Source organism: Rhinoderma darwinii, chromosome 5, assembly GCF_050947455.1.
Source record: "Rhinoderma darwinii isolate aRhiDar2 chromosome 5, aRhiDar2.hap1, whole genome shotgun sequence".
In the NCBI taxonomy this organism is placed as follows: domain Eukaryota; kingdom Metazoa; phylum Chordata; class Amphibia; order Anura; family Rhinodermatidae; genus Rhinoderma; species Rhinoderma darwinii.
In genome coordinates this window covers 104,852,318-104,877,314 of record NC_134691.1, presented here as the reverse complement: position 1 = coordinate 104,877,314, position 24,997 = coordinate 104,852,318, and the positions used below count along the sequence as shown (strand labels likewise).

General features: G+C 41.8%; 1 protein-coding gene across 1 annotated transcript in view; it reads left to right on the top strand.

Annotated features, from left to right (window-relative positions):
* The first annotated feature begins 1,454 nt into the window (after window positions 1–1,454).
* COLEC12 (collectin subfamily member 12) overlaps window positions 1,455–24,997 on the top strand; it is a 156,303-nt gene continuing 132,760 nt past the window's right edge. The window contains exons 1-2 of the mRNA XM_075828351.1: window positions 1,455–1,790; window positions 18,568–18,618. Of these exons, the coding sequence (XP_075684466.1) occupies window positions 1,784–1,790; window positions 18,568–18,618 (58 nt within the window). The 5' untranslated portion in view covers window positions 1,455–1,783. The remainder of the gene's footprint in view (window positions 1,791–18,567; window positions 18,619–24,997) is intronic.

Here is a 24,997-nt window from a genome sequence, read left to right as displayed (position 1 = left end):
CTTGGTATAGGCAGGCATACGGGTTGTTCATTGACCTTTGTTAAGGTCATTTAGAGTTTATATTTTTGTCAAATGTTATTTTAAATTTCTATTGTGTTAATAAAGCTGTGGCCGACCCCTGGGGTCAACCCCACTTTCAAAGAATTTTAAGTGTTGGTGGTTAATTTATTTGAGGTAATTGGGGGAGACTAATAGGGGTTATATATGTTGCTATATGTATACAGTCATGGAGGCTCACAGGTATTAGGTTTAAGGAATGGGTAGTCTCCCTCCCCCTCGCCTTCCCTTGTTGGGTGAGTCAGAGTTAGGTAGGGGCGTTAGGGCAGAGAAGGGGTGTGTTTAGGGTAATGGGGTAGGGTATATAGGGCCACTTACCTTGGTGGCCAGCCTCTTTTCCGGACTTTCCCTCCCTCCCTTATGTAATGTTGGTTATTTGTGTATTATTTTGTTGTTGTATGTGCACTGTATATTTTTATAAAACAAAAAAAAAAAAAAAATTAAAAAAAAAAAAAAAAACTTTGTTATGTGGACGGTTTTTAAAAAACAAACAAAAAAACCAACAAAAAGGAGAAAATGTAACGAGCAATGGAAAGGACCATTTTTAGAAAAAAAAAGAAAAGAAAAAAGAAAAGAAAGAGAAACGTATACTGTGTTGGTTTATGACACAATGGTGTCTTGTTGGTGTATTTTGTATTATGGTGTTTTATGTCACCTTGTGGGCGGTAGTAGAAGGGGATTTACCTACATGTCCTTGGTATAGGCAGGCATACGGGTTGTTCATTGACCTTTGTTAAGCTCATTTAGAGTTTATATTTTTGTCAAATGTTATTTTAAATTTCTATTGTGTTAATAAAGCTGTGGCCGACCCCGGGTCAACCCCACTTTCAAAGAAGTTTAAGTGTTGGTGGTTAATTTATTTGAGGTAATTGGGGGAGACTAATAGGGGTTATATATGTTGCTATATGCATACAGTCGTAGTAACTCTAATGGGGGCCATATTGGTTGACACACAGCTTTCCTAAAAACAGATCTAGTCTATTGGTTAAGTGGAAATATTGTTGTGTTTTTATTATGTTTCTGATTTGCATTCATATGTTTGACAAACTCTTGTCATTCACGCATTGTATCTATTTTTGGCCCTATTAGAAGTGAATCCAGTTTAACTACAACTATGTTTTCCATTTGAGCACTAATGTAGTCCAGACGGCTGTGTATCCCCTATACAGTAACATTATCCTGGTCCTTCCCTGGTGCTTCATCACCCCCCACTTCCTCTAAGATGAAGGGGACAAGGAGAGGTCTGGTATGTTACATTCTCCCTCCTCACATCATTGCAGGACACATCTCCTCAGCCTCCTGTTGTGACACCCATAAACCTCAAAGGGGAGGAGATGGGAGTGGCAGAGCCTTGAGACACATATGTACAAATGCACATGGTTGCGGAATAAGTTTGGGTTTGCAGGATTCCCCAGAGTTTGACTTTTCTGGTGGGAGATTTTGTGTCTAGAGGTGGCTAGCTCCCTGTGTGAAGCAGAGTTGTGACTGGACTGTATATTCATAGCTGTGGGATGACAAGTAGGAGGAGGCTCAGCAACAAGTCCGCCTGAGACTTTAGCAGCATCTTTCTGAGACTGAGGAAGCTGAGGGTAGAGCCCCTCACTGGTCATCTGCAGCCAGCTCTGTGCAATATGGACATATAACAACCAGGAGACCACCAGGCTTCAGCTAACACCTCATTAACAACACCTCAGAATTTCCTGCGTTGCCCCCCTTCTGTGCCAACATGAAAGGTAAGGACTGTTCACCACAGCTGCTCTACTACAGCATTCCCCAGCTGAGGTGAAGTGGACAATATGTGCGCTGACAGAACTGGGGCTTGCCTGAGGTCTATGGCAACATATAGAAGTAGCAGAGATGAATTTGTCTTTGAACTTTTTAGTTATGCATGATGTGAATTTAGCAGGGCTAAGTTTGCGAGTTAACTTTTTGGTTCTGATTTGTACAAATGTGTTAGGGCTGAGTTTGTTTTTTAACACCGTGGTTCTTCATTGTGCAGATGTAGCTGAGTTTGTTATTTGGCGCAACTTGTAGTATTGGTCTGTTATCTGTGGTTTTACATAGGACTGCAGGTACGCCTACAAAGTAAAAAAAAGACCTATATGACAAAGGTGCGATATCTGTATTTTTCATATTCTTTAAAATATCTCACACCTCATGATAAATGTTTACGTACACTACATGCACCAGTTCTAGGCCAGGTCGGAGCTGCTGCACGTGTGCTCCATGTTATAATAAAGCTATATTCTATCATAAGACCTTCCTAAAAGCGCGACACCAACCAGACCTAACAAGCCACACCTCTTTTTAAAGGCATAATTCTAAATTGTCTGAGGAGTCATGAGCAGTTAAAAAAATGTTTCAGCTGTTTGATTATTTGTTTTTTGCATTTGATTACCCTTTTTCACTTGCCCTTTAAGAGAATGATATGTTCATGGGGGATCCCATGCTCGGCGCCCCCTTTTAGGAGCTAGAATGGGAGCTTGAAGACCATCAGCAACTGCTGATATCCATAAATATTTAATTAATTGATTTCAATGGGTCCTTTTTTATTCTTTGGGAACACTTACACTTCAGGTAAACCACAGCAATAAGTCCCCCACAATCAGCTGGGCTCAGGGGGATCCGGAATCTGTAAAGTGGCAAAACCCCTTTACGTTACGACAATAAGAAAGATATTAATGGACAGGTTTTCCTGTTTGTTCTATTTGTTCACTTATTCCCTCTTGTGAAGTCCTGTGCGAGGCTTAGAACGGGCAGTGCTCTCTAACATTCCCCTTCTCTCTGCTTTCATACTACCGCCCTGCACTGGCCTTTATGTGATGTGCTGTTTTCCTCTGCACATCTGGAAATGGTTAGGTGCCAGTGGAGGCAGGACTGGCTTGTGAAATAAATTTGGCATCCATCTATCCAGGATCCACTGACTGGAAAATATTTGCTTTCTTTTACATAGGCGAGATCTTAGAGTAAGCGGAGGATACATGTAGGAAACATGCTGCTCCAATTAGCTTAGTGAAATACAGACTATCTAGTCCAGACTAATGTAAATGCTGGTGACTTAGGAATATTACGGGGGATTGTAAGGGTTATAGATGTCATTAAAAACAAACAATGTATTTATTAAAGCGGAATAATGTTTTAATTGTATCTTGCAGAGTCCTGAGGACATCCAGCTTATTATATATCAGGCTTTCAGCCGCCCGTGTTCTTAAAATAATATGTTCCAGATTTATAAATATAAAAGATTTTTTTTTTCTGTAAAGCTAGTGATCTAGAAAGGGTTAAACGTTCTGCAGTTATAGTAACAGTTTATTTACAGTGCCACCATTTGGAAGTGGTTTTTGGCCCTTCAAAGCATCTTGACCACTTAGATTTGGTAATCTGTAGTTGTCCAAGATTATGGACTTCCACCAGTAGCATCACGACATGTCTATATGACATATCAACAGTTGTAATATAACTAGCAGCATTTCTTCTTCTGCATTGAGATAAAGGACTAAAGGCATGTATTCTTATGCAACACCAAAACCTGGTTCTGGCTCCAAGTAGAATAAGTTGGCCGAGTCACAGTAACTATCATAGTGGAAGAAAGGGGGCCAATGGGGGGCTGGCAGAAGACTTTGTGTTCCCCTACTGGCAAGGGTGTAAATATAGGTATAGCGGTTTCAACCAGGCTCTAGAAACAGAGGGGGCCCAAAAGGTCCATTTCCCTCATATGAGAAGACCAGTTCTATAAATGAGGTGTGATAGTTGAAGAGCCCTATTAAAATTTTTGGTTTGGGGCCCAGAAACTTCAAGTTATGCCTCTGCTGGAGTCCCACTTGAAGTCTCGCTGCAGCCCCTGCAGAATTCATCGCTAGAACAGTGGGTGGACAATTGAAGCATGGTCGTGTTACACATGATACTTCGGTGACACTTCCAGTGATATACGCGTTTAGGCGACAGGTGCACCACAATGCTTCAGTTGTGGTCCATTATGGAATGTGATCGAGTCATTCAATGTTGTTACATATCATTGTCTGATAAATGTCATGTAACCATGGACTTATTTGTCCCTTCTCATTGAAAGGAGAAATCCTCCTAAAATGTATCTTCTAATATATCATGTAGACATGTCAGAAAATAATATCTATGGGGTACCTGAGCTTGGACTCCGAGTCCCCAAGATAATCAGCAGTATTGCATTGTTTTAGAATTTCACATTGATAGCGCAACAGAAGTTTGGGGATCTTACTGAGGACAATAGCCCATTCCTTTGGGGAATTGGGGTCAAATATCACAAACTCCACATCAACGTTGTATTCTGACATGTTTGTTGGATATGTAATAGTAAGCATGTGCTCAATAAGTAATGCCCCTCATTTTTACAGACACTTGTACCCCACACATATCTATCTGTTCACAGTTTCTGTTCTGTTGATGTGTATTATGTCCAATCCAAATCCATTTTGAGTGCATCTTTTATGCTTTATAAGTAAATCTTTTGGGGAGGGGTAACGTGGGGTTTGCAGTTGTACAGTACTTTGATAAACATGGTGTACAATGTATGTGGCTTTACAGTTCTATTCTCTTTCTACAACTGCACCTTGCAGTAAATGGTTAAGTGGTAAAACACAATATTTTTTTTTTGCTATATATTTTTCCGAAAAAGCATCATTGTATATGTAGCCACACACATAGACAAGTGTTTCTGATGTACTGTCTCTTGAAAATTATCAGAAATATCATCATAAAAGTAAGACATTTCTTATCTACTGTACAATTCTACTTTTTACTGTAAAGCCACATATAATGTCTTCATGGGTAGGACTACAGACAATGACAGACAAACCATCAATAGATTGGGACTTGATTCATAGAACTGTCAATTGTGAATCCGGCAGATTAATTCACTCATCTCTAGTTAAGACCACGAAGCGCCTCATCCTGAAGACCATAGCTGAGTAATAATAAGTCAATATTATTTTTAATAAATACTGCATCTGTAATATTATCAAAGAATGTGTAACCTCAGTATAGTCAGGCCCATTCAAAAAGTGAGGTTGAAAGGGTATGATGCGGTTTGTTGAAACGGCAGTTTTCTGTATTGACATTAGTGAAGAACATGCAATGCAGCTACATGCCTTCTGGATCACCATTACCGCCATGTGTGAATGAATGCTGTTCTTATATAGGTAGGAATTCCTGTCTATATGTCAGCGTCATTGCAATTCTGCATAGTAGTATTACTTAACCTGGTGATATTCTACTACAAAACTAGTCTATTTGCTATGCAGTCCCCTGTACATTGTGATTATTGTTGTTTCATTTCCTACGCCTAAGTGGAAGCTAAGAGTAGGTTGTACTCTTGGCTATAGAAGCATCACTGTCTGGCCAAACTTTTACATCAGCATTGATCTAACCCAGTTAGAATTGCTGGAGTTGAGGAAGGTTTGGCAATGGGAAGACAGAGCCATTGTTTTCTACTTGTGTGATATTTGTGTTTGTGTCTATGATCCGCCGCTCAACTATGTCATCAATTTTAGTTTAATGGTTTGGTGTGATTGACTCAGATTCCTCCAAAATTCAGAAATAATAGCAAAGTTTCTATAAACCAGGGGAGGGCATCTTGAGACCCAACTGTACATGAAAAACTCAACTTGAAGACTGAACTAAAAAAATAAGTCATGTCCCATATATACATGAGAATTTCGTTCTTTAGGGAAGGACAAGATATATTTCTGCTATATACAGTAAGCCCAGAGAAGGACTAGCTTTTGGGTTCAAAACATTTCTTATGGGGCACTACTGATTGTGTACAGGTCATTATTCACAAGGGTCAATATGGATGCACCACTGAAAACGTCAATATAGACACAACCAAGTTATCAAACTGGCTTTGCCTAGGTCAGCTTTCTCCATGTGTCATAGTGGAATGTGAGTACTCTCGGTAGAGCCTAGACTACAAGGTCCCCTCCCAGACCTCAGCACTAGTGAAACCCAGGTGACTAAACACATTTCATATTTAGCTAACTAGCAAATCATAAGCTTGAGTCACTTTTGGCACAGATTGCATGAAAAGCTGCTTTATGGAGGTACTTCTGAGGTGAAAAGTTGAGACCTGTTGCTGCTTTCTTTTGTAATTTAACAAATACCCTTCTCAACTGAAGAATCAACTCGTGGATGGCCAGCAGAGCTCAGTCTGTGGACGGACTTGGAATTTGTTTTTCTTACTTGATTGAAATGGAGTGTTGAGCTTTTCATTCTGGTGGAATTAGGGTCTGGGACATTGCACAATTTCTTCTTGCAATGTGAAACCGTTTGCCACAGATTTGCTCTGCAAAATACTTGTAATTTCTAGGGATAACTGGAATGAAGTGTAATGTGTTGTTTTTACTGCCTGAGGTTTTTGAACTAAATTGGCAAAGAACTGTGACTTTCCCAACAATATCCTTTTGGCTAAGCCATTTCATTGTAGTAAATAAACAGTAATTTAACCAAGATTAAAGAATAGGTTTTATGGTGAAACTAGACTTGCCTGCACTCCCCTGATTAATTCATTCACCCTATAAGGGTTATAGAGGGTTATATCAGGTATTAAGGGTGCAGAAGTAGCAGTCGCATCAGGACACTGGTGCCTGATGGGGTCGAAAGGTCTTATAAAAAGACACTGGTATAATATGTTCACATTAGGTAGGTGGCCCTGGTACTGGTTTTGCACCTACATCTCTACACCATGTCTTACAGTGTATCTTATCTCATAATATTGCATTAAATGGATTATCCCCAAACTATGACATAATAATAAGGGCTTGTCCACACGTAACTGAATTTCTGCTGAAAATTTCTGCAGCAATTCCATTGAAAGTAGCAGACTTTCCACAACAGCAAAAACGCACCATTTCCTACGGTTGTGACTGCAGAAAATGGTGCGGATTTTGCAGCGTTTTTCTCAATGTTGAGAGATGGTGATACCTCCTATGAAACTCAGCAATTCTGTTCACTTTCCGCAGCAGGAACTGACATGCTGCAGTCCGAAAAATACGCACAGCAGGTCAATTTCTGCTCGGAATTCCGGACTGAAAATATGCAGCAATTCTGCTACGTGTGGACAAGCCCTAATAATAATAATAATAATAATAATGCATCCATCATAATATGTAAAATATTTTGTTAATTTATGATAATATGGGAAATCTCAAATGAAAAAATAAATGGTTTTGATTATCTTGCTACTTAAAAGCCTATTTGTTACTTATACTTGTGTAATGTAAAATGAATCATGTGACATTTATACTGGAAAGTGTATTAACTGTAAAATTCTAAATAGGTTAAAAGGAGGTCTAAATTAGTTATCATATTATTATGCTGAATGAACCTACTAACTCACATAACAGGGTTGTAACAGTTTCCTCTATTACTTCCTATTGCTTTGTAGGCTTGGCTCAGAAAGACACTGATGGATTCAGAGTATATATTACTGAAACCATCAAGAATGAAAACTCTTTGCTAGTGTATTAAAGGGGTTGTCCAAGATTTGACAATTATCACCTATTCACAGGATAGTTGATAAATGTCTGATCACGGGGGCTACACTGCTGGGACCCCCACCAATTGTGAGAATGCGCACTGTTGCTCCATTCAAAATCCATGGTACTGACAGAAAACTGAGGGAGAGCAACCCTTAAATCAGTGGGGTATGCACAGTAGGGAAAGACTATGTCACTGCCATAAGGCTCAGCGGTTGGGGAGCCTAATATTGAGATGCACCTACTAGAAGCACAAATTCAAGATTCCTCCAATGAGTAAGGGGTAGTTTGCCACTAGGTTCCCCTTCCTGCCTTCCCCAGACTTTTGTGCAGATAGAAATAACCAACAAAAATTGCAGGTCTATTAATTTAGTTTGTTGCATATAACCTGCCAAATGCTGTACATATTTATTGTACATTGTAAGTATTTTAATTGGTGCTAATGTTGAAATTCCACACACACCTACTCATGTCATGTTTGACAACTAAAGTCTTGAAGTATAACTGTCATTTACATTTTCCCCCCATAAATCAATAGTACAAGCGAATATAAGAAACTTTGTAATATCCCATTAGAGAAAAAAATGCCTCTACTCCAGTTATCAGACTTATCTCCGCTCCTCCCTTCCTCCTAACTGTTCACTTATTCTGAATTTACTACTAAAATGCATATTCATTGAGGCAGAGATGAAGCCAGCTCACTGAAGTATAATGTTACAACTGCCCATAGAAGTCATTGGAGAGGGGAAGGAGGAGCAGGAGGATGGAACAGCTGGAGGGTCACACAGACAGATGTTTTACTAGAATCCAGCACAGGGTTGAGACTGTAATACACTTGCTAGAAGCAGCATGGAGGAGATTATACAGCCGTAAAAAGCAGTGTAGCTGTGAATCTAGCACCGGGGTGAGATAAACCCTCACCAGAAGCTACAGCATCTGTTTGTATCTCTCTACTCTGCCTCCCTCCAGCAGCTTCCTCTCCTCTCCTTCCCCCTCCCCTCTTCATAGACTTCTATTGGCAGCTGTATCCTAAACCCTCAGTCAACTGTCTTGATTTCTACCTCATTCAGTATGCAATTTAGTGAATTAAGTGTGAATGATGTGTGCAGGAGGCAGGGAAGAGAAGGAGAGGAGTCTAATAACTGGAGAAAGAGACTTTTTTCTCTAATAAAATAGATTACAAAATTCCATACTCGTTTGTGCTGTTGATTAGAGGGACAAAAAAATTAAGCGACAGTTCACTTTGACATATGTCCATCCAATGCTATGATATAAACCGTGCTCTTCTATTGCAATGAGTCACACCCAACTTAGAATCACATACATATTATTTTCTTTTTTAATCAGTCATGAGCCACATGTGTTTTCTTCTCCTTTGAATTCTCACAGGATGAATATAACAAAACAGTGATATCATTTAATTTTTTTAACCATATTTTCCATTGGTGTATTCCTTGAGGGCTTTGGTTGAAAAAGATATGTAGTTGAGCTCAATGACAACAGCACAATGGATTTAAATCAAATAATTAATGTATCATTCTATTACCATTCTGTTAATTTGGAGTTAAAGAGAACCTTTCACCGGCCCATACACGTGCAGCTGAGGCTGTGCTGCACAAACCCTTTCTCACTTGAAATTTTTTTTTCTAGCCTCCTCCGTTATTTAGATAATGTTGCCGTTATAATGGCACCCGATATGTAAATAACCCCCTGAACTGTCAATGGGGCGTGTAAATGGAATGGGGACGTGTTACTTATCGCTGTGACACTGTCCAATCAGCTACGGAGAGTGTCGCAGTGGCTTGTGTTGTGTGATCTCTCTCGTGAGATCAGTCTTTCCTTCACTGTCTGACAAGGGCTGGAGAGAGGAGAGCCTGCGCACGCGCACAGCTCCGCCACTGCCACGTAACAGAAGAGGAGAAGAAGAATGTAAATTCTTCTTCTTATGTTCTGTGGAGGCGGGAGTATCATCGGCAGCGGCGTCGGAGCTGTGTGTGCATGCGCGCGGGCGCACGTGCACGCTCTCACTCTTCAGCTCTCAGCAGACAAGGACAACGTGACACTGTCGGTAGCAGATTGGACAGTGTCACAGTGATAAGTAACATTACCCCATGCCACTTACACGCCCCACTGACAGTTCAGGGGGTTATTTACATATCGGCGCCAAATATAACGGCAGCGATATCTAAATAATGAAGGAGGCTAGAATTTTTTTTTAAAGTGAGACAGGGTTTGTGCAGCAGTGCCTATTACATGGTGCACTCAGCTGCACATGTATGGGCAGGTGAAAGGTTCTCTTTAAGCAGCTCATTTGGAACACATAGCCTTTCTTTTAATAGCATATGGTAAGTAAAATGTCCAATGCACAATGCCATGTATTGCCTAATCACAAAAAAATCTGTGTGTCTTATTGACTAACTGCATTTGTCTGGTACGGGTTTTTTAATAAAAGATATACAGCATACACCTTATTTGGCCAAACTGTACACCTGACACTCACATTTAAATGGGCTTGCTGGACATCCTCTTGTAAAACCATGGGCGTTAATATAGAGTTGGCCCTTTTTTGTGGCTATAACAGCCCCACTCTTCTAGGAAGGCTTTCCACATGAGGTTGAGGTGAGGGCTTTGTGCAGACCACTTGAGGTACTCCACATCAAACATGTCAAACCATGCCTTTATGGACCTAACTTTATATAATATAAATGTCTAAAATGTCTTTGTATACTGCAGCATTAACATTACCCTTCACTCGAAATAAAAAGCCTTGCCCAAACCCTGAAAAACATCTCCAGACCATTATCTGCTCTCTTTTCTGTTGTGAGTAACTGAGCTCTTTAGTACAACCCAAACTACTACCAAATGCATGTGAAGAGTAAAGAAGGAGAGCGGCACTCACCCATTTCATGGACTTGTGTGTTTGATCTGAGCACTTCCCTTGACCTATACCGCATTGCCTGTCTGAGCTACTAGGCAGAAATCTTCCATATGTCCGGAGGACAATTAACCGAAGCAGTGCCAACCCATACCTCTTTTTGCTACCATACTACTAGCATTTTAAGTCTATGGAGATTGCATGGCTGTGTGCTTGATTTTATGCACCTGTTTGCAATGGGTGTGGCTGAAACACCTGAACTCAATAATTGGTAAAGACTTCAATTTTTATTCTGTTTTCTTTACATGATTATGGAGGCAGCCATCTTGCCTGAGCTGCTGCAGGCACCAGGATATACAGTTCAGTCAGAACACAAGTCATTGACTATGGGAGAGTGCTGTGGACATTCTCTGCAACACAGTGTCATTGTTCAGGGAGGGGTAGGAGGAGGTAAGTTGCGTCCATCACCCATTGTCAATGGTGGATCCTGTGTTATCTGCCTCCAGCTTTATAATAAAGGCATTTCCTTTCATTGTAATCCTGCCCAGATGACAACCAACTTTTAACTGGCTGCAGTGGCATGCAGAAGTGCCGCTCTGGGCTTTATATAGGCTGTAACAAAGGATAAGTAAATCAGTGTAACTGAAAACTACATTTTTTATGTAGATACCATCTGTCTATAAACTGAAAAATGATGTTCAATGGCAAATCTATGCTTTGACTCTACAGAAATGAAATGCAAAGAAATGTACTCACGTAGAAACTGTTGTTACACCACAAACTAATGATATAGGACTCATATAAATTTATATACAACAACCTATACGCTGTTCCGTCGCCTATCAAGAAAATACACCGAAAACCAGCTATAACAAATCTTTATTAGTCATAAATACATGATTTAAAAGTACCACACATAAAAGACATTATACTCACATTACCCAACAATTGACCCCCCATCGACTGGCCCTTAAGCCCCATACTGGCCCATTAGGGTATAAATGCAAGTAGTGCAATAGTTAACCACATAAATACATATAGTAGGTTAAAAAAAAAAAAGTAGCATAAAGCAGAAAAACCAAAACGTATAAATTAGGACATACAGACCCAGTCAGTGAGGAGATCCAACCCCTACATGTGTTTTGCACGTAGCTTCCGGGGGCCACTGCTGTGTACATGAAGTCTAAGAAAATGTTGGTCATTAAATGTTGCTATAATTTTTAAGGATCTGCCAGGCACAGCTTCTGTATCCACGCCCATAGGTAATCAGTCTGCACCTGCTTCTATGTCTGTGAGACTGACTCCTTCTTCCACCACTCAGGATGGCAGGCTTAGGAGTGGGAGAGCCTATCACAGCCTGGCCAGACGGAGCTAGCTCCCGCCCTCTGTCTATTTATACCTGCCTTTCCTGTTCCTCCTTGCTTGTGATTCTTCTCTGTTGGTTTCCTGGCCCTGCTGCAGCTTCTTGAACTACTTGTCCCTGCTTCGTATTGACCCTGGCTTACTGACTACTCTTCTGCTCTGCGTTTGGTACCTCGTACACTCCTGGTTTGACTCGGCTTGTTCACTACTCTCCTGCTCTGCGTTTGGCACCTCGTACTCTCCTGGTTTGACTCGGCTCGTTTACTACTCTTGTTGCTCACGGTGTTGCCGTGGGCAACTGCCCCGTTTCCCTTTGTTCTGTGTTTCCTTGTCTGGTTGTCTGTCGTGCACTTATTGAGTGTAGGGACCGTCGCCCAGTTGTACCTCGTCGCCTAGGGCGGGTCGTTGCAAGTAGGCGGGGACTGAGTGGCGGGTAGATTAGGGCTCACTTGTCTGTTTCCCTATCCCTGTCATTACAATAATCACATTTAATGGGTTAACTGATCCAGGGCCATTAATATAATTACTATATGTGAAGGCATGAAGACACAAGGTTAAATTGGCAAGTTGCTCACTGTGGGTTTTGGCTTGTCAACTTCTGGATAAACACATTAAAATTTACATGCTGAACACATGTTTATGTTTTCTGAACCTGAAGAACTATGGCAGTATGGGATATTTCAAAACATTTGTATTGACAATGCAAAAATATTGAAAAGACAGCATGGGTTCGATGAAATACAGGGATGATTGAGAATAATAAAAAAAAGTTCTTAAATAAACAATTCCCGAAACATGAAACAAGACTTGTACATCATAGCTTATTCCCTGACACCTTAACTGCTGCTGATGTAGAGTAGTATAGCTCTGTGTGTGGGAGTGAAATAATATCTCATAGCCTCGGCCAAGCCAAGGATATAGATGAATTTCAAAGTTTAATTTGGAAGAAACTTAGGAGCTAGTGGTAGAAGTTTTACATAGAGCTGGCAGGAGATAAGTGTTGGGTGACGCATATTATTGGGATACAAGTGATAATTTGGAATAGTCATGATTACAGCATAAAATATCTCTTCAGTACATGATGTTAGGAAGACATTGGGGGAAGATTTACTAAGCAACATGGCCCAGAATGCACTAAAAAAGGGAAATTCATGATGTGAACTACATTTATTATTTGTTTAAAGAGTCACTACACTTTCTTTTTTTTATGACAGAAATGCCTTGTATCTGAAAATCAATAAACTTCATGAAATAGCTTCATCACCCGATTTGTTTGTTTTTATTGTTAAAAATCAATTTGAAGTTACCTCTTTGTTTAACCCCTTAGTGACCACTAATACGCCTTTTTACGTCGGTCACTAATGGGCTTTAGGCTAGGCTGACGCCTTTTCACGTCAGCCTAGTCTAAGTCCTGCACGGGTCTCCCGTGCAGGCAGGAGCCGGGGCTCTGCTGTCTGATGACAGCTGAGCTCCTTCTCCAAAGCCCGCGATCGAAGTTTACTTCGATCGCGGCCGTTTAACCCGTTAAATGCCGCCGTCAATAGCGACCGCGGCATTTAACTTTGTTTACAGCGGGAGTGCGCTCCCTCTGTCACCCATCGGTGTCCCGCGAATGAAATCGCGGGTCTCCGATGGGGTGTCATGGCAGCCGGGGGCTTGATAAAAGCCCCCAGGTCTGCCCTGGACATATTCCTGTTAGGACGCGCCGGAGGCACGTCCTAACAGATTGCCTGTCAGATTTACACTGACAGGCAATAATGCTCTGGTATACGAAGTATACCAGAGCATTATAGCAGCGATCGGAATATCGCACAGTAAAGTCCCCTAGTGGGACTAATAAAATCAGTTATCAAAGTGAAATAAATATTATTAATAAAAAGTACAGTAAAAAAATAAATAAAACCATTTTTTTCCATAAAAAGTGGTTTTATTTAGTAAAAGTGTAAAAAAATAAAAAAAGTACACATATGTGGTATCGCCGCGACCGTAATGACTCCATTAATAAAGTTAATATGTAATTTAAACCGCAAAGTGAACACCGTAAAAAAAAAACGCAAAAAAACATTGCGAAATTGCAATTTTTTTCCATTGCCCCCCAAAAAAGTCATAATAAAAATGAATCAATAAGTCCCATGTACCCCAAAACAGTACCATTCAAAACTACGTCTTGTCCCGCAGAAAACAAGCCCAAAAAATCACTACATTGATGGAAAAATAAAAAAATTACAGCTCTTGGAAAGCGACGATGCAAAAGCAAATAATTTTAGTTCAAAAGTGTTTTTATTGTGCAAAAGTCGTAAAACATAAAAAAACCTCTACATATGTGGTATCGCCGTAATCGTACCGACCCATAGAATAAAGGTAACATGTTATTTACGTCGCATAGTGAACGGCGTCAATTTAAAAACGCATAGAACAATGGCGGAATTTCAGTTTTTTTTTATAATCCCCCCCAAAAAGGTTAATAAAAGTTAATATAAAAATTATATGTACCCAAAAATGGTGCCATTAAAAAGCACAACTAATCCCGCAAAAAAAAGTCCTCATACAGCTATGTAGACGAAAAAATAAGAACGTTATAGCTCTTTGAATGCGACTATAGAAAAACGAATAAAATAGCTTGGTCATTAAGGCCTAAAATGGGCTGGTCACTAAGGGGTTAATTTCAGGGCCCGCCATATTCGTCCTCCACCGTCTGTTGCTATGGCTATTTCGTCTTCAGCTCCAGGGAGACTGATGACGAAACTGAGCTGTGCATGGGGGGTGTTTTTAGTTAGAGTGTCCACGAGTCTTAGAACTTGTGCATTGCTCTAAGTGCACAGTGCAAGTGAAATGACAGTAAATGTAGTGTCCCTATCTACTGTGAGATAAATAGTGCACAGTGCATGTGTAAAGATAGAATGTCATTTCACTTGTACTGTGCACTCAGCGCAATGCACAAGTTCTAAGACTCGTGGACGCGCTCTAACTAAAGACACCCCACGCACAGATCCGTTTCGTGTAAAGCATCCCTGGAGCTGAGGACAGAATAGCCATAGAGACAGTGGAGGACAAATTTGAGGGGCCCTGAAATCGAACAAACCGGTCACTTCAAATAGATTTTTTAAAAATAAAAAAAGAAAATCGGCTGATGAAGCTATTTACTAAATATTATTCATTTTCCAATACATTGCATATCTGTGATAAAAAAAAAGAAAGAGCAGTGACTCTCTAAGACACTTTTTACACTTACCTCAACGGTTTATATGAATTTGTGTTTATGTATTTCCATAATTGTTTTCCTCAACATTGAGTCATTTCATAATTTTTTTGCTTAGGCGCGATTCACACATGCAGCTTTGGTGCAGTTCAGCCAAAGCCAAGAGTGGATACAAAAGGAATGCACAATATTAAATAAGGACGTTTATAATTTTTCCATCCACTTTGGCTAAAAAAAACAACATCAAAACTGCATATGTGTGAATCCCGCTGATGCCAAGTAGATATCTTCAAACACAAAGCATATTAGAAATTTGTTTAACTTTTCATATGCAGATACAGCTGTAAAAAATAAAGAGCCACATTCTTCTGTTGCAGAGAACTGAGTGCTGTCACTTCATAGAAGCCTTGTTTTCTTTTTCCTACACTGATCATAGATAGCAGGGCATGAGCAGTAAGATACATGTGAGCGTCCCCTGGTGGCTGTGTAACTTTCTGCTTTTAAGTGACTGAACAGTGCATGAGTTGAGAGCAGAAGTGTATTCTCTGGCATAGCTGTCATTCATGCACTCTGGCTAGTACTATTGCTGGGAGCACAGTAGGTAGCACTGCTGGGGGTATTGTGGCTGCTATTTTTTTGGGGCACAATATGGCTGGCACTAATGGGGGAACTGTGGTTGGTACTGACACAAGTTTCTGTGGGACTTACACACAGCACAGTGTGATCTCGTGAGATCACGCTGTGCTGTGAGTAAGTCCCCAGAAACTTTACCGACGTGTCGGGAGTGTGAATAAACATCGCATCCTGGCTGGGGGCAATGTCTATTCACTCTCAAGACACTTCAGTAAAGTTACTGTGGGTGTATGTGACAGCACAGCGTGATCTCGCAAGATCACGCTGTGCTGTGTGTGCAGCTAAACCTGAATGAAGAGAAGTGTATGATGCTGATTGGTCACTGATTGGTCAGCGTCCAGTGATGGATTAAGAAGACCATGGACCCTGGGCTGTTACCCAAACTTGAGCCCCCCCTCTCCACCGCCACCCTGCCGCGCCGTAACTATTGCTAGCACTACGTTTTTGCACAAGCATTAACAAATGGGTGTTACGATTACCCTTTCACAGGGCTGTGTCCCTACATACTGACAGTATCACACTGTGCAGGGACACCGCACCAACCCCCCCATGTAGACAGCGCCACACACACACCCCCTGTAGATAGAGCCACACACACACACACACACACACACACACATACACACCCCTGTAGATAGAGCCACACACACACACACACACACACACACACACCCCTGTAGTTAGAGCCACACACACACCCCTTTAGTTGGAGCCACACACACCCCCCTGTAGATAGAGCCACACACACACACACACACACACACACACACACACACACACACACACACACACACACACACCTGTAGATAGAGCCACACACACCCCTGTAGATAGAGCCACACACACACCCCTGTAGATAGAGCCACACACACACACATACACACACACACCCCTGTAGATAGAGAGACACACACACCCCCTGAGATAGAGCCACACACACACAACCCCCTGTAGAGAGCGTCACACTGCCCCCTATAGATAGCATCACACAGCCCCCTATAGATCGCATCACACAGCACTCCCCCTTATATATAGTGCCACACAGCGCTCCCCCCCCCTTTTATATAGAGCTACACAGCGTCGCTACACTGCAGCCCTGGGATGATATTTTATCCCATATGACTGCTGCAGCCTGTGATTGGCCTGTGATTGGCTGCAGCGGTCACATGGGGTAAAACGTCATCCCAGGAGGCCGGCTCGGATGAAGAAACAGAATTCTGGGCAAGTATAAGATTTTTATTTTTTCTAAATTGCGTTTTTACATAACATCTGCTATCCGTTGCGGGTTTTACCTCCCCATTTAATTCAATGGGGAAAACCCGAAACAAATGAGCAGCGTTTACGCAAATACAATCGACATGCTGCGGAATAAAAAAACGCACCGCAGGTCAATTTCTGAGCTTTTTTTCCCCCCACTTATCATTTACGCAGCGTGTGATGAGAATTGTTGACATGTAATCTACTCTGCTGCTACTGTATTAGGGCTTGTCCACACTTAACAGGTTTGCTGCGTATTTTCCGCCCGGAAAATACGCAGAATACGGTAGCAGCAAAGTGAGTGAGATTTACCAAATCTCATCCAGACGCTGCGTAAAATTTCCGACCAGACATTTTGTCCTTGCGGTGCGTATTTCTCGTACTGCAGCATGTCAATTCCTGCTGCGGAAAGTGGACAGAATTGCTGTGTTTTTTCAGAGGAGACGTCACCATCTCCCAACATTGAGAAAAACGCAGCAAAATCTGCACCATTTTCTGCAGCAAAAATGCAGGAAATGGTGCTTTTTTCTGCAGCTAAATCTCTGCTAGTTTCTGCGGAATTGCTGCAGAAATATATATATACACACGTGCGCACGCTCACGTACACGCGAGTTTGCACATTATACACATATAAAGTACACACGAGTATGCACATTATACACATATAAAGTACACACGAGTATGCACATTATACACATATAAAGTACACACTGTAAACACACACGAGTATGCACATTATACACATATAAAGTACACACTGTAAACACACACACGAGTATGCACATTATACACATATAAAGTACACATTGTAAACAAACATGCACTTACCTTTTATGTAGGATATTTGTGAGTCTTCACTGCAGCTCTTCTCCTCCTCACAGCCCGACACAGAGCCCGCGACAGTCTCCCCTCCCCCATGTCCCGACAGCTAGCAGCAGGAGGAGAGATGTTTAGAGCAGGGAAGGGGAGCTGGAGGGGGAGCTTCTAAAGCAGCACATACCACAGCTGCTAAGTAGGAGCGAAGCTTCCCTCGTCTCATGACAGGTGCGGTCCTGGCACCGGGGCTCCCTCCAGGGCTAGCGACGCCACTGGGCATGAGGGGGTTTGGGTGGCTATGGGCCCCCTGGGAGCCTTGGGCCCCGGGCGGCCGCCCGAACCGCCCTAATGATAATCCGCCACTGTCAGCGTCATACACTTCTCTTTACAACGCACACTTGGTAAAAGTTAAAAAATCCCCAGTTCGTCATTAAGAAACTCATTAGCATAAATCTAAAATTGTTCATAACTTGCTGAAAAATGATCATTTTTCAAAATAAAAACCACTGTTGTTATCTACATTACAGCGCCGATCAGATTAGGTAGGAGATAGGGAATTTATAATAATCTGGTGACAGAGCTTCTTTAATATCTTGCTATGTACATTGAAGTCTATATAATTGAAGTCTTTGCAGCAATAGGTTGACTTCAGAATGTACAAATGTAGGTAGTATGAGGAAAGATGAGGAAAATAGGCTTCTGTCTTATAGGGGTTGTATTGTCTTCCTCTGAATCAACACTGCGGGATTATAGGTTGATCAAGATGGAGTTATGTATTTATTCAATCATACTTACTGACTATGTTACTGTGCAACAATGCAAGTTTCTAAAACCATTGTTTTTTTTGTTTTTTTTTAAAGATGACTTTGCAGAAGAGGAGGAGGTGCAGTCCTTTGGATACAAACGATTTGGTAAGTCATGGATTTCTTCAAGATAAACTTTACTCATATTCTCTTTCTCTGTAGTCTAGTCTAATCTGATGAGATTGATGAAATTATATGAAACTATGCTGAGGATCTCTCTATACATCCACACATGGTAGTGCACATATTTTTACTAAAAAGGTAGAATTGGAGAGGAGAAGATATGAACCCAGGAGGTTTCATTAGATAAAGGTTCAGAACTAAAACTATTGGATGTAGACGTCTTGAGTAATGTGACTACGGTATATTTTCCACTGTACGCATGGCACACCATTACATTTTTTTTTTTTTAGAAAAGAACCTGTTGCCGACTGTGTCAAAGAGACTTGCATTGTACACAGTAGCATCAGTGTCTGGACCTACATGTGAATTTGCACTGTAATAATTTAAAGCGGCAACAGCTCTGTATAGGGAACGGGGAGCTGTTTTAAGATATGTCTTCTAGAGTGTAAATCGTTCCCCACTGGCCTCATACTGACAATGGTGCGTACAAGCTGTCCACATGACATAATGTCACAGTCCTGAAAATCCACCCCATTCTTCTTTTTTTTTCCAGGTAGGGATTTACGGTAACATTTAACACACTCAATGCACAAACTTATGTCTCTTGCACTCATTTTGTGTCCAAACCACTACTCACTGGAAGAATTTATTATGTACTCGTTTGATGTGCCGTTGTTGATGGGCCAATACAGAGACCATTTTCCTATAGTAACAATGATGGGCATCTCACTGCACTGTATCCTGATGCACTCGTTGTATACTGCATATACTGTCTTGCCTGTGATAATTGTATACTATGCTTATTTTAGATGTGTTGATACTATATTTGTTTCATGACCTTTCCAACTAATACTACATTCATGATACTTTTAATGGATTTTCAAAAACATTGATAATGATATATGTGTTACGGAATTACATTTTTAAATATTTACCAGAAGAACTTTTACAATATATAAAATTCTGGCAGATGAATACATTCTATAGCAGAAATGTTTAAAAAGTAGTGTCTTACTATGAGAGAGTAGGTCATAAACACACAAACTACTGATCCCACATATTGCGAGAGTATATTTAATCTGGCTTTCACTTCTGAATTACAGGCAGCTGGAAACATTTGTTGGTCACTTTTTGGCATAATTTACTCTGACCAAATATCCTTTCCAGAGTTCAGTAAAGGAGTTTATTATTCAGTCTACAGTCTGTTTAAAAACATATTGAGGAATAGAATGCCACATAAAAATGTAAATTATTTATAAGCAGTCATTGGTCTCAGTTGAAGTTCTCCAGATTTTCATCTCTTTAAGTAGACAAAATAATTTTTTCGGTTGTACTTGGCTACTTTCCCGACACTTCAGGTGGGGCAGCTTGAGGATTTTTTTTTATATTTCCTGAAGTAGTAGTTCAAAATTTCTGGGATGCTTACAGCTGTTCAACTTAGGTGCATCCTAAAACGACAAGGAGCTCCACCTGTTGAGAATAAATATTGTTTAAGTAATGGTTAGAGCTTTCAAAGGGGTTTTCCTACAATAGATATGCATCACCTATTCACAGGATAGGTGATAAATGTCTGATCGCTGGGGTCCCACCGCTGGAACACCCACATTTACTAGAAGAGGGGTGCCAAGCCTCCCATTCCTCCTCACTGAACGACTGCAGTGAGGAGAACTTTGAATGGAGCAGTGGTCGAGCATGCGCGGTGCCACACATTTAAATATCTGTAGCGCTGAGGAAACTGTTAACTGTTTACCATGCAGATTTAAGAGACGTTCCACCAAATGTAAAATTCACGTTGCACAAATAAAGTGTTTCCCCTCCCTCAGCTGATGGTCTGGAACATGACATACTTTATTTATAGAGTACAAGTAAATGGAAACATACTTGTATACTAACAAAAAAAGACTACACATTCTGGGAATGCATACAATACAGAATTACAGGTTGTTCCATGGGAGAGTATGCAGTGGTCTTTGACCTGCGGGGTATCCCGTAGAAATGACTATACTTCCATGAGGAAGTTGAAGGGGTTCTCCACGTTGGGGGCTGTTTTTTAGACTGATGACCTACCTGATCAGTGCGGGGTCAGGGTGTCGGGCCCCCGCCGATCATATACTAATGAACTATCCTGTGGATAGGTCATCAGTATAAAAAACAGCCCCCAAACTGGACAACCCCTTTAAGGGCGAAGACAAGGGCTCCCTTAACTATGCACCCCAGGTTAACCTGCACCAATCTGATTTCAGTAAAGAGGGACCACTACCTGACTCCGAAACAATTACATTGCAGAACCATGATGAAGATATTAAGGGCTTTTATAAACTGTTACAGACATTGAACTAGTATATAGGAGAGAAAAACTACAGACAATGCCATTTTAACCATTATTATTATTATTTATTTTATAGCGCAATTAACGTCTAGGGCATTGTGCACTTGAAATACTGAGGCTTTAAATACATAACATGAATACACGGTAAAAACAAGAGAGTACAATAAATATGAGTTTACTAGGTGACAGACAGTATAGAAGGAAAGGACCCTGGCCGCAAGGGCCTTTAGATGGCCCGATACTGGCCATGAAAACGAGCGCCGATTGATGGTACAGCACGTCGATCAATGCTTGTTAGCTTTATTCACAAGGAGCAATCCTCTGTAATATATGGGGACAATTAATCGTTACTACAATCGTTCATCCCCATGCATTTGTATTATTTCGGCAGCACATCACCCGGTTTACACAGAGAGATGTGCAGCATTTCGGCAGCACATCTCCCGGTTTACACAGAGAGATGTGCTGCCGACTAACAACCATTGTTTGGTTCGCAAAAAAAATGCGATCAGCCAATGAACGAGCGTTTGCTAGTTCATCAGGCTGATTTCTCCTCTGTTTATACAGGGCAATGATCAGGAACGAACATTTATACGAGCACTCGTTCAACCGATCATTGGTCCATGTAAAAGGGCCTTTACAATCTAAAGGGAAGGGGGAAAGAGACAGAAGGTGGGGGAACTAGCTGCTAATACAGTTGTGTAGTGGACACTGGGTTATTGCAGCTTGTACGCTTTTCTGAAGTGGTGGGTTTGGGTGGTGGAAGAGAGTCTGATGTGTTGGGTTAGCAATGGGAGGAGCATGGAAATGAGGTCTTGCAAGTAATAGACATGATGTGTGGTGAGGTATCAGGAAATTAGGGTTGCTAAAAGGGTAATGGTCTACAGAGGTGGTGTGAACTTTGTATATGTCTGCTTCATTCTTTATATTGTGGGTACTGACTACAGGAAATTACTTCATACAAAAGGTTAGCATTGACTTCATACATTTCTGGACAGCCAAGTGTCTGGGCCAGCATTACATCCCCTGAGTAAGTGCTCAATTTCACTAACAAACTATAGCACAATTATGCACGAAAAATGGCAAAAAAAACATAGAAACCATCGGTATTGTGACTGTATTTTTATTTAGAATTGAGTTTTTGATACTGACGGACTAGTCCTCCAGGAATTAATAAATCCTGATCCTTCCAGAAATTGCCAATTTAGTACAAATGTGTTAAATACCTATTTATTTTAATTAAATATTCGGCCCCATTCAGTCTCTGTGAACCACTCTTTCCCCGTGTAAACATTGCAGGCGTGGCTCAACCACTGACTGACAGCCGTCTTCCCGCAGCAACAATCTTGGCCATTCAACCGCTTAGATGCTGCAGTCAGGGCCGCCATCAGGAATTTCAGGGCCCCCTACAGCTACATTTTCTGGGCCCCCCTACCGTGGCACCGCCTGTTAACGGTACTCCATCCAGTACTATATCATGGTACCCAGGGCCGCCATCAGGGGGGGTATTAGGGGTACTGATGTGAGAGGCCCGGCCAAACCTAATTGAAAGGGGGGCCCGGCAAACTGCCGCGACTTGCCTTTGGTAGAAAAAAAACAGGCCCCTGCAATGGGGCCCGTTTTTTTCACCAAAAGAATGTCATGAGCTGCGGGCCCCCCTTTCAATTAGGTTTGGCCGGGCCTCTCACATCAGTACCCCTAATACCCCCCCTGATGGCGGCCCTGGGTAGCATGGGGGCCGTCAAACACCGCCGCCCGTGCGACCGATCACGCGCACCCGCAAACTCCCGCGCATGCGCACCGGCGACCGCCTGGAACCGCGCACTGAATTTTGAGGCAGATTTTGACCTGCCCACACTATCTTGCCGCGTTTTTTGCCTGCGGCGATTGAGGACAGCAGACAGAAAACGCAGCGAAAAATGCATTTTCTGCCTCCCATTGATTTAGATGGGAGGTCAGAGGCGGAACCGCGGCAAGAAAGGACGTGCTGCTTTTTCTTTTTTCCGCGACTGGCTCCCATTGATTTCAGATTAAATCAATGGGAGGCGGTTTTGGAAGTTGTTTGGTGCTGATTCTGACGCAGCGTCCGAGTCAATATCAAGGCCCAAAAACTCTGTGAACTGGGCCTTATTGTTAGGGCTTATTCAGACGAACGTGTAATACGTCCGTGAAACGTGTGTGATTTTCAGGCGCCTCGCATGGACCTATGTTACTCTATGGGGCCGTTCAGACTGTCAGTGATTTCACGCGCCTCGCACGGACCTATGTTACTCTATGGGGCCGTTCAGACTGTCAGTGATTTTCACGTACGTATTACACGTTCGTCTGAATAAGCCCTAACAATAAGGCCCAGTTCACAGAGTTTTTGGGCCTTGATATTGACTCGGACGCTGCGTCAGAATCAGCACCAAACAACTTCCAAAACCGCCTCCAATTGATTTAATCTGAAATCAATGGGAACCAGTCGCGGAAAAAAGAAAAAGCAGCACGTCCTTTCTTGCCGCGGTTCCGCCTCTGACCTCCCATCGAAATCAATGGGAGGCAGAAAATGCATTTTTCGCTGCGTTTTTTGTCTGCTGTCCTCAATCGCCGCGAGCAAAAAACGCAGCAAAAAAACGCGGCAAGATAGTGTGGGCAGGGCAAAATCTGCCTCAAAATTCTTTAAGGAATTTTGAGGCAGATTTTTTTTTGCCTGCAAAATACTGTGTGAACAGGGCCATACATAAATAGCACTTTGAGATAATTTACTCACTGTGTCAGAAGAGCTGCTCCCACTCCAGTCCTCTTCCGGCGATGTCTTCCAGGGGAGGTCTTCGGTCCAGACGTCCAGTCCTTCACCTCCAGCCAGGCTCCAGGTAAGTTTTGTCCATGTTTGTCCGCGGCTGCGCGCGCGGCCGGTCGCGGGTGCGTGCGCGGTCGATCGCGGGTGCGCGCGCGGGCGGTCTCCAGTGCGGGCGTTCATGGATGCGCGCTCGCGAGTGCGCACGCGCGGGAGTTTCCTTGTGCGCGCGATCGGGTGCGCGCGCGCGGGCGGACGGTTTGACGGCCCCCCATGATGAGGGGAGGGGGCCCGCAGCAGCAGCAGCTCACGACATTCTTTTGGTGAAAAAAACGGGCCCCATTGCAGGGGCCCGTTTTTTCCTACCAAAAGAATGTCGAGGCAGTTGCCGGGCCCCCCTTTCAATTAGGTTTGGCCGGGCCCCTCACACCACTACCCCTAATACCCCCCTGATGACGGCCCTGGCTGCAGTCAATACTCACAGTGGTATCTAAGAGATGTTAACAACGTTAAAAGGCCTCCCTTTTTCATTGTGTACAGGGGCAGACAGTTAAATATAGCAGTCAGGGGCATAAGAAAGGCATCCGGGACTGTCTTATTTAGATGCCTATTAGACCGTGATTTAGGTATGGCCTAATAGGGGCTTGTCAGTCTCTTCTAGACAATAATCTATTGGAATACAGAAGTAATAGTCTACTAACAGTCCAAAAAAAGTCAGACAAATATAGGAAAGAATAAACAGATCTTGTTACATGAAAATAAATTAATCAAACATAAATATATATATATATATATATATATATATATATATATATATTTGGTATCCCTGTAAACATAATGACCCGTAAATTCGATAGCTTAAAATTTTATTTGTACAGCATGGTGAACATAAACCAACTAATCAAAAAATGTGAGGGTTACTTATGTTAAGTTCTAAGATATATGTATCCCAAAACAGTGTTAATAAATAATATAATTTGTTCCACAAAAAAAAAAAAACCCTCCTAAAGAACTGTAAAATAAAATATATTTCACCATCATCACTGCCCTCATCTAGAGTAATCCGGTAATTTGTGCAATTTTAAATGACATCCTTCACATTCCTCATTCAAACAACTATCAATAATTATTTTATTATTTCCTTCCAACAAATCTATTGATTTCTTATAGCCTCCCGCTGTTAAGCCCCCATGCACACGTCCGCATATTTCGTCCGTAATTACGGACCCATTCATTTCTATCGCCGATGGATACCT